The sequence below is a fragment of the Oncorhynchus mykiss genome, chromosome 18 (genome assembly GCF_057628025.1).
Source record: "Oncorhynchus mykiss isolate SJ-2025 chromosome 18, ASM5762802v1, whole genome shotgun sequence".
Taxonomy (NCBI): Eukaryota; Metazoa; Chordata; class Actinopteri; order Salmoniformes; family Salmonidae; genus Oncorhynchus; species Oncorhynchus mykiss.
The window spans coordinates 16,058,461-16,070,000 of record NC_143039.1 but is presented as its reverse complement, the minus strand read 5'-3'; the positions used below and the strand labels follow the sequence as shown (position 1 = coordinate 16,070,000).

The 11,540-nt window shown below is 46.1% G+C and overlaps 1 protein-coding gene across 1 annotated transcript in view; it reads left to right on the top strand.

The window, feature by feature from the left end:
• LOC149975407 (DNA annealing helicase and endonuclease ZRANB3-like) overlaps positions 1–11,540 on the top strand; it is a 108,722-nt gene that overhangs the window by 38,857 nt on the left and 58,325 nt on the right. Inside the window, exon 11 of the mRNA XM_090207324.1 lies at positions 6,188–6,307. Coding sequence (XP_090063450.1) covers positions 6,188–6,307 — 120 coding nt within the window. The remainder of the gene's footprint in view (positions 1–6,187; positions 6,308–11,540) is intronic.

Sequence of the window (11,540 nt, the reverse complement as noted above, 5' to 3'; positions counted from 1 at the left end):
TATTATGGAGATTGTTCCATACCTGTCTTCAAATCCTAAACCACTTAAAGGTTGAGGAAGTTACTCTAGAAGCCAGCACATTCATTACTTACCAACACCTGCTGCAAATTCCACTAAAACTACATCACATATTGAAGTTGACATTTCTTGTGCTGTCTAACAACACTTTCATGAATCTAGGAAAGTTGTGTGGTTCAGAGTGCAGTAGTTTTTTTGTTGTTTCATAGTGAAACATGTTTGCTAGCTAAGGACTTTGAAGAAAATAAGATTTCAACTAATAGGGAAAAGTATCTAATAAAATAACTATACTGAACAAAAATATAAAGCAACATGCAACAATTTCTAATATTTGACTGAGTTCCAGAACCCTGATGTTGTCGTCACAGCCCTGTAGGGACCATGATTCCCAGGCCTGGGGGTCATAGACTGTCACTGTTTACACAACACCAGTGAGTTCTACCCTGTTGTCGTCACAGCCCTGTAGGGACCATGATTCCCAGGCCTGGGGGTCATAGACTGTCACTGTTTACACAACACCAGTGAGTTCTACCCTGATGTTGTCGTCACAGCCCTGTAGGGACCATGATTCCCAGGCCTGGGGGTCATAGACTGTCACTGTTTACACAACACCAGTGAGTTCTACCCTGATGTTGTCGTCACAGCCCTGTAGGGACCATGATTCCCAGGCCTGGGGGTCATAGACTGTCACTGTTTACACAACACCAGTGAGTTCTACCCTGTTGTCGTCACAGCCCTGTAGGGACCATGATTCCCAGGCCTGGGGGTCATAGACTGTCACTGTTTACACAACACCAGTGAGTTCTACCCTGATGTTGTCGTCACAGCCCTGTAGGGACCATGATTCCCAGGCGTGGGGGTCATAGACTGTCACTGTTTACACAACACCAGTGAGTTCTACCCTGATGTTGTCGTCACAGCCCTGTAGGGACCATGATTCCCAGGCCTGGGAGTCATAGACTGTCTGTGTCTGTTTACACAACACCAGTGAGTTCTACCCTGATGTTGTCGTCACAGCCCTGTAGGGACCATGATTCCCAGGCCTGGGGGTCATAGACTGTCACTGTTTACACAACACCAGTGAGTTCTACCCTGATGTTGTCGTCACAGCCCTGTAGGGACCATGATTCCCAGGCCTGGGAGTCATAGACTGTCTGTGTCTGTTTACACAACACCAGTGAGTTCTACCCTGATGTTGTCGTCACAGCCCTGTAGGGACCATGATTCCCAGGCCTGGGGGTCATAGACTGTCACTGTTTACACAACACCAGTGAGTTCTACCCTGATGTTGTCGTCACAGCCCTGTAGGGACCATGATTCCCAGGCCTGGGAGTCATAGACTGTCTGTGTCTGTTTACACAACACCAGTGAGTTCTACCCTGATGTTGTCGTCACAGCCCTGTAGGGACCATGATTCCCAGGCCTGGGGGTCATAGACTGTCACTGTTTACACAACACCAGTGAGTTCTACCCTGATGTTGTCGTCACAGCCCTGTAGGGACCATGATTCCCAGGCCTGGGGCTCATAGACTGTCACTGTTTACACAACACCAGTGAGTTCTACCCTGATGTTGTCGTCACAGCCCTGTAGGGACCATGATTCCCAGGCCTGGGGGTCATAGACTGTCACTGTTTACACAACACCAGTGAGTTCCAGAACCCTGATGTTGTCGTCACAGCCCTGTAGGGACCATGATTCCCAGGCCTGGGGGTCATAGACTGTCACTGTTTACACAACACCAGTGAGTTCTACCCTGATGTTGTCGTCACAGCCCTGTAGGGACCATGATTCCCAGGCGTGGGGGTCATAGACTGTCACTGTTTACACAACACCAGTGAGTTCTACCCTGATGTTGTCGTCACAGCCCTGTAGGGACCATGATTCCCAGGCCTGGGGCTCATAGACTGTCACTGTTTACACAACACCAGTGAGTTCTACCCTGATGTTGTCGTCACAGCCCTGTAGGGACCATGATTCCCAGGCCTGGGGGTCATAGACTGTCACTGTTTACACAACACCAGTGAGTTCTACCCTGATGTTGTCGTCACAGCCCTGTAGGGACCATGATTCCCAGGCCTGGGGGTCATAGACTGTCACTGTTTACACAACACCAGTGAGTTCTACCCTGATGTTGTCGTCACAGCCCTGTAGGGACCATGATTCCCAGGCCTGGGGGTCATAGACTGTCACTGTTTACACAACACCAGTGAGTTCTACCCTGATGTTGTCGTCACAGCCCTGTAGGGACCATGATTCCCAGGCCTGGGGGTCATAGACTGTCACTGTTTACACAACACCAGTGAGTTCTACCCTGATGTTGTCGTCACAGCCCTGTAGGGACCATGATTCCCAGGCCTGGGGGTCATAGACTGTCACTGTTTACACAACACCAGTGAGTTCTACCCTGATGTTGTCGTCACAGCCCTGTAGGGACCATGATTCCCAGGCCTGGGGGTCATAGACTGTCACTGTTTACACAACACCAGTGAGTTCTACCCTGATGTTGTCGTCACAGCCCTGTAGGGACCATGATTCCCAGGCCTGGGGGTCATAGACTGTCACTGTTTACACAACACCAGTGAGTTCTACCCTGATGTTGTCGTCACAGCCCTGTAGGGACCATGATTCCCAGGCCTGGGGCTCATAGACTGTCACTGTTTACACAACACCAGTGAGTTCTACCCTGATGTTGTCGTCACAGCCCTGTAGGGACCATGATTCCCAGGCCTGGGGGTCATAGACTGTCACTGTTTACACAACACCAGTGAGTTCTACCCTGATGTTGTCGTCACAGCCCTGTAGGGACCATGATTCCCAGGCCTGGGAGTCATAGACTGTCTGTGTCTGTTTACACAACACCAGTGAGTTCTACCCTGATGTTGTCGTCACAGCCCTGTAGGGACCATGATTCCCAGGCGTGGGGGTCATAGACTGTCACTGTTTACACAACACCAGTGAGTTCTACCCTGATGTTGTCGTCACAGCCCTGTAGGGACCATGATTCCCAGGCGTGGAGGTCATAGACTGTCACTGTTTACACAACACCAGTGAGTTCTACCCTGATGTTGTCGTCACAGCCCTGTAGAGACCATGATTCCCAGGCGTGGGGGTCATAGACTGTCACTGTTTACACAACACCAGTGAGTTCTACCCTGATGTTGTCGTCACAGCCCTGTAGAGACCATGATTCCCAGGCGTGGGGGTCATAGACTGTCACTGTTTACACAACACCAGTGAGTTCCACCCTGTATCTGCAGGTAACCTAGCGGTTCAGAGCATTGGGCCAGTAACCGAAAGGTTCCAATCCCCGAGCGGACGAGGTGAAAAATCTGTCGATCTGCCCTTGAGCAAGGCACTTAACCCAAATTGCTCCTGTAAGTCACTCTGGATCAGAGCGTCGGCTAAATGAATAAAATGTAGATGCCCTGTGTGTGTTTGGCTCTGAGTGCAGAACGCCAGATACATGTTAGTGTTGTGTACATGTGTGCTTTCCCCTCAAGTCTATACATGTTAGTGTTGTGTACATGTGTGCTTTCCCCTCAAGTCTATACATGTTAGTGTTGTGTACATGTGTGCTTTCCCCTCAAGTCTATACATGTTGAACCAGCCACTGGCAGTGATACCACTCACACTTGAAATGGCTTGTGTTTTCACTAGAACAGACTGTGTAGAAACTCAAAGGGAAGGGATCACTGTCGCTTCCTCTCTTTCCAACCAAGGAGAGAGGAGGTTCAGCAACACTGAATGTGGAATTTATTTCATTACTTTTTTATGAACCAATTACTTTTTAGCAATAAAGACGCTTTAAAATAAAAAATATTTTTTTGATTCCATTGTTCTCCAAGTGTTGCTGAATCTCATCTCCAATTATGTAGAAACTCGAAACAGAAGTTTGTAAAATGCACACACACACACACACACACTGTTTTTATTTTAAGCCAGTTTCACGCGTTTCTCAGCTCGATGGCAGTGAGGTGAGAGGAAGGGTATAGGTGTCGTCTGCTGTTATCTGATACGTGATCAAGTGTGATCACATCTTCTAATTTGAGAAGTCTCCCACTCGCAGAAGCATCATCATCACCCATTAACAGGAAAAAGACTAAAATAAGGAGCTGCATGCTGCCGTGATGAACTACAGCTGTGAGAACGGGGAGAGAGACCGAGGGGGAGGCGGAGGGCTGGAGACACGACTAATCCAATCAAATCCAAATGAAATCAATGACATCACTGCGACAGGTGTATTAGAACACTAAATTGTTCTTCCTGTATATGGGTACTGTCTGTGTGGAGTGGAATTGACTAAATGTCAAATCAAATGTTATTGGTCACATACACGTGTTTATCAGATGTTATTGCTGGTGTAGAGAAATGCTTGTGCTTCTAGCTCCAACAGTGCAGTAATATCTAACAAGTAATAACTACCAATTACACAACATATTCCCAATACACACACATCTAGTAAAGGAATGGAATTAAACATATACAAATATATGGACATGCAATGTGAGAGTGGTATAGAATAAGGTATAGGATACAGTATATACATATGAGATGGGTATGCAAGATATGTAGACATTATTAAAGTAACTAGTGTTCTATTTATTAAAGTGGCCAGTGTTCTATTTATTAAAGTGGCCAGTGTTCTATTTATTAAAGTGGCCAGTGTTCTATTTATTAAAGTGACCAGTGTTCTATTTATTAAAGTGGCTAGTGTTCTATTTATTAAAGTGGCCAGTGTTCTATTTATTAAAGTGACCAGTGTTCTATTTATTAAAGTGGCCAGTGTTCTATTTATTAAAGTGGCCAGTGTTCTATTTATTAAAGTGGCCAGTGTTCTATTTATTAAAGTGGCCAGTGTTCTATTTATTAAAGTGGCCAGTGTTCTATTTATTAAAGTGGCCAGTGTTCTATTTATTAAAGTGACCAGTGTTCTATTTATTAAAGTGGCTAGTGTTCTATTTATTAAAGTGGCCAGTGTTCTATTTATTAAAGTGGCCAGTGTTCTATTTATTAAAGTGGCCAGTGTTCTATTTATTAAAGTGGCCAGTGTTCTATTTATTAAAGTGGCCAGTGTTCTATTTATTAAAGTGGCCAGTGTTCTATTTATTAAAGTGGCCAGTGTTCTATTTATTAAAGTGGCCAGTGTTCTATTTATTAAAGTGGCCAGTGTTCTATTTATTAAAGTGACCAGTGTTCTATTTATTAAAGTGGCTAGTGTTCTATTTATTAAAGTGGCCAGTGTTCTATTTATTAAAGTGGCCAGTGTTCTATTTATTAAAGTGGCCAGTGTTCTATTTATTAAAGTGGCCAGTGTTCTATTTATTAAAGTGGCCAGTGTTCTATTTATTAAAGTGGCCAGTGTTCTATTTATTAAAGTGGCCAGTGATTTCAAGTCTATGTATATAGGCAGCAGCCTCTCAAGGTTAGTGATGCTGGTTAACAGTCTGATGGCCTTGAGATAGAAGCTGTTTTTCAGTCTCTCGGTCCCAGCTTTGATGCACCTGTACTGACGTCGCCTTCTGGATGATAGCGGGGTGAACAGGCAGTGGCTCGGGTGGTTGTTGCCCTTGATGATCTTTTTGGTCTTCCTATGACATTGGGTGCTGTAGGTGTCCTGGAGGACAGGTAGTTTGCCCCCCGGTGATGTGTTGGGCAGACCGCACTACCCTCTGGAGAGCCCTGCGGTTGTGGGCGGTGCGGTTGCCGTACCAGGCGGTGATACAGCCCGACAGGATGCTCTCGATTGTGCATCTGTAAAAGTTTGAGGGTTTTAGGTGACAAGCCACATTTTCTTCACCACACTGTCTGTGTGAGTGGACCATTTCAGCTTGTCAGTGACGTGTACACCGATGTATTAGTAAATTGTTGTTTTTCTATACAGCAATGCTATAGGATGTTGCTGTCGTTTTAGTGGTGGGTTCAGAGGTCAAGGTTTTAATCAGCGCTGACATTTACTTCTCTCCCTATCTCCTCTCTCTCTCAGGCCAGTTACATCCATATCATTGGCAGTGTCCCATCAGTAATGACCACGCTCTCTCCCCATCTCCCTCTCTCCCCATCTCTCTCCCACCCCCCTCTCTCTCAGGCCAGTTACATCCGTATCGATGGCAGTGTCCCATCAGTAATGACCACGCTCTCTCCCCATCTCCCTCTCTCCCCCTCTCTCAGGCCAGTTACATCCGTATCGATGGCAGTGTTCCGTCCTCAGAGCGTATCCACTTGGTTCACCAGTTCCAGAATGACCCTGAGACGCGCGTGGCCGTCCTAAGCATACAGGCAGCTGGGCAGGTACTGCACGTACAGACCATAGAAACACTGATGACACTGATTATATTTCTACAGTACATACCCTCTACTGGGCATATACATCCACCACGTGTCCTAATTCCAGTCCCAGTAACACTGTATACATCCACCATGTGTCCTAATTCCAGTCCCAGTGACACTATACATCCACCATGTGTCCTAATTCCAGTCCCAGTAACACTATACATCCACCATGTGTCCTAATTCCAGTCCCAGTAACCCTGTATACATCCACCATGTGTCCTAATTCCAGTCCCAGTAACACTATACATCCACCATGTGTCCTAATTCCAGTCCCAGTAACACTATACATCCACCATGTGTCCTAATTCCAGTCCCAGTAACCCTGTATACATCCACCATGTGTCCTAATTCCAGTCCCAGTAACACTATACATCCACCATGTGTCCTAATTCCAGTCCCAGTAACCCTGTATACATCCACCATGTGTCCTAATTCCAGTTCCAGTTACACTACACATCCACCACGTGTCCTAATTCCAGTCCCAGTAACACTGTATACATCCACCACGTGTCCTAATTCCAGTCCCTGTATACATCCACCATGTGTCCTAATTCCAGTCCCTGTAACACTGTATACATCCACCATGTGTCCTAATACCAGTCCCAGTAACACTATACATCCACCACGTGTCCTAATTCCAGTCCCTGTATACATCCACCATGTGTCCTAATTCCAGTCCCAGTAACACTGTATACATCCACCATGTGTCCTAATTCCAGTCCCAGTAACACTATACATCCACCACGTGTCCTAATTCCAGTCCCTGTATACATCCACCATGTGTCCTAATTCCAGTCCCAGTAACACTATACATCCACCATGTGTCCTGTTTCCAGTCCCAGTAACACTGTATACATCCACCATGTGTCCTAATTCCAGTCCCAGTAACACTGTATACATCCACCACGTGTCCTAATTCCAGTCCCAGTAACACTATACATCCACCATGTGTCCTGTTTCCAGTCCCAGTAACACTGTATACATCCACCACGTGTCCTAATTCCAGTCCCAGTAACACTGTATACATCCACCACGTGTCCTAATTCCAGTCCCAGTAACACTATACATCCACCATGTGTCCTAATTCCAGTCCCAGTAACACTGTATACATCCACCATGTGTCCTAATTCCAGTCCCAGTAACACTGTATACATCCACCATGTGTCCTAATTCCAGTCCCAGTAACACTATACATCCACCATGTGTCCTAATTCCAGTCCCAGTAACACTGTATACATCCACCACGTGTCCTAATTCCAGTCCCTGTATACATCCACCACGTGTCCTAATTCCAGTCCCTGTATACATCCACCATGTGTCCCAATTCCAGTCCCTGTATACATCCACCACGTGTCCTAATTCCAGTCCCAGTAACACTATACATCCACCATGTGTCCTGTTTCCAGTCCCAGTAACACTGTATACATCCACCATGTGTCCTAATTCCAGTCCCTGTATACATCCACCATGTGTCCTAATTCCAGTCCCTGTAACACTGTATACATCCACCATGTGTCCTAATTCCAGTCCCAGTAACACTATACATCCACCACGTGTCCTAATTCCAGTCCCAGTAACACTGTATACATCCACCATGTGTCCTAATTCCAGTCCCAGTAACACTATACATCCACCATGTGTCCTAATTCCAGTCCCAGTAACACTGTATACATCCACCATGTGTCCTAATTCCAGTCCCAGTAACCCTGTATACATCCACCACGTGTCCTAATTCCAGTCCCTGTATACATCCACCATGTGTCCTAATTCCAGTCCCTGTAACACTGTATACATCCACCATGTGTCCTAATTCCAGTCCCTGTAACACTGTATACATCCACCATGTGTCCTAATTCCAGTCCCAGTAACACTGTATACATCCACCACGTGTCCTAATTCCAGTCCCAGTAACACTGTATACATCCACCATGTGTCCTAATTCCAGTCCCAGTAACACTATACATCCACCATGTGTCCTAATTCCAGTCCCAGTAACACTATACATCCACCACGTGTCCTAATTCCAGTCCCTGTATACATCCACCATGTGTCCTAATTCCAGTCCCAGTAACACTGTATACATCCACCACGTGTCCTAATTCCAGTCCCTGTATACATCCACCACGTGTCCTAATTCCAGTCCCTGTATACATCCACCATGTGTCCTAATTCCAGTCCCAGTAACACTGTATACATCCACCATGTGTCCTAATTCCAGTCCCTGTATACATCCACCACGTGTCCTAATTCCAGTCCCAGTAACACTGTATACATCCACCACGTGTCCTAATTCCAGTCCCTGTATACATCCACCACGTGTCCTAATTCCAGTCCCAGTAACACTATACATCCACCACGTGTCCTAATTCCAGTCCCTGTATACATCCACCATGTGTCCTAATTCCAGTCCCAGTAACACTGTATACATCCACCACGTGTCCTAATTCCAGTCCCTGTATACATCCACCACGTGTCCTAATTCCAGTCCCTGTATACATCCACCATGTGTCCTAATTCCAGTCCCAGTAACACTGTATACATCCACCATGTGTCCTAATTCCAGTCCCTGTATACATCCACCACGTGTCCTAATTCCAGTCCCTGTATACATCCACCATGTGTCCTAATTCCAGTCCCAGTAACACTGTATACATCCACCACGTGTCCTAATTCCAGTCCCTGTATACATCCACCATGTGTCCTAATTCCAGTCCCTGTATACATCCACCACGTGTCCTAATTCCAGTCCCTGTATACATCCACCACGTGTCCTAATTCCAGTCCCTGTATACATCCACCACGTGTCCTAATTCCAGTCCCTGTATACATCCACCACGTGTCCTAATTCCAGTCCCTGTATACACCCACCATGTGTCCTAATTCCAGTCCCTGTATACATCCACCACGTGTCCTAATTCCAGTCCCTGTATACATCCACCATGTGTCCTAATTCCAGTCCCAGTAACACTGTATACATCCACCACGTGTCCTAATTCCAGTCCCTGTATACATCCACCATGTGTCCTAATTCCAGTCCCTGTATACATCCACCACGTGTCCTAATTCCAGTCCCTGTATACATCCACCACGTGTCCTAATTCCAGTCCCTGTATACATCCACCACGTGTCCTAATTCCAGTCCCTGTATACATCCACCATGTGTCCTAATTCCAGTCCCTGTATACATCCACCATGTGTCCTAATTCCAGTCCCTGTATACATCCACCATGTGTCCTAATTCCAGTCCCTGTATACATCCACGATGTGTCCTAATTCCAGTCCCTGTATACATCCACCACGTGTCCTAATTCCAGTCCCTGTATACATCCACCATGTGTCCTAATTCCAGTCCCTGTATACATCCACCACGTGTCCTAATTCCAGTCCCTGTATACATCCACCATGTGTCCTAATTCCAGTCCCTGTATACATCCACCATGTGTCCTAATTCCAGTCCCTGTATACATCCACCACGTGTCCTAATTCCAGTCCCTGTATACATCCACCATGTGTCCTAATTCCAGTCCCTGTATACATCCACCATGTGTCCTAATTCCAGTCCCTGTATACATCCACCATGTGTCCTAATTCCAGTCCCTGTATACATCCACCACGTGTCCTAATTCCAGTCCCTGTATACATCCACCATGTGTCCTAATTCCAGTCACTGTATACATCCACCATGTGTCCTAATTCCAGTCCCTGTATACATCCACCATGTGTCCTAATTCCAGTCCCTGTATACATCCACCACGTGTCCTAATTCCAGTCCCTGTATACATCCACCATGTGTCCTAATTCCAGTCACTGTATACATCCACCATGTGTCCTAATTCCAGTCCCAGTAACAGTTTTTGATTGATATCTTCCAAGACCTGTTCCAGTTTATTTGTTATATGTAATAAATAGATAGGAAGTATTTCTTTCCAGAGCTCTGAAATTAAAACGAGCATTAAAAACAGTGAGAAAGTTCTTGACGTTCTTGACTAATGGCCTAAACTCACTAAAGGCGAGCATGCGAAGCGTGTGTGTGAAATGTATTTTCAAATCTGTTGTTTTGAATTCTAATGACCCAACCGAAGCGGGGCGGGCAGGTTGTCCTCTTTGACGCCTCACTCAATTAAAACGTGTCTCTATTTTTGTGTTGTATCGCTAGAGATGTATTCACACAAAACAATACCAACTTTTTTCCCGAGCTCATTTGAATTGGAAGAGGTAGCTAAGGGTTGAGGCTTTACTATACACGCTAAATTAGACCAATTCATCCACTTATGGAAACAACATCGCTATCTGCTGATTGGAGGTCTGGTCCTCTGTAGCTCAGTTGGTATAGCATGGTGCTCCTTCCTGTAGCTCAGTTGGTAGAGCATGGTACTCCTTCCTGTAGCTCAGTTGGTAGAGCATGGCGCTCCTTCCTGTAGCTCAGTTGGTAGAGCATGGCGCTCCTTCCTGTAGCTCAGTTGGTAGAGCATGGCGCTCCTTCCTGTAGCTCAGTTGGTAGAGCATGGCGCTCCTTCCTGTAGCTCAGTTGGTAGAGCATGGCGCTTCTTCCTGTAACTCAGTTGGTAGAGCATGGCGCTCCTTCCTGTAGCTCAGTTGGTAGAGCATGGCGCTCCTTCCTGTAGCTCAGTTGGTAGAGCATGGCGCTCCTTCCTGTAGCTCAGTTGGTAGAGCATGGCGCTCCTTCCTGTAGCTCAGTTGGTAGAGCATGGCGCTCCTTCCTGTAGCTCAGTTGGTAGAGCATGGCGCTCCTTCCTGTAGCTCAGTTGGTAGAGCATGGCGCTCCTTCCTGTAGCTCAGTTGGTAGAGCATGGCGCTCCTTCCTGTAGCTCAGTTGGTAGAGCATGGCGCTCCTCTAGCTCAGTTGGTAGAGCATGGCGCTCCTTCCTGTAGCTCAGTTGGTAGAGCATGGCGCTCCTTCCTGTAGCTCAGTTGGTAGAGCATGGCGCTTGTAAAGCCAGGGTGGTGGGTTCCATTCCCGTGACCACCCATATGTCAAATGTGTGCATGACTGTGAGATAAAAGCGTAGATGATATTAGAATATTATAATATTATAATTATAATTATTATTATTATACCTTAGCTAAATACATTAAACTCAGTTTTTCACAATTGCTGACATTTAATCCTTGTAAAAATTCCCTGTTTTAGGTCAGTTAGGATCACCACTTTATTTTAAGAATGTGAAAT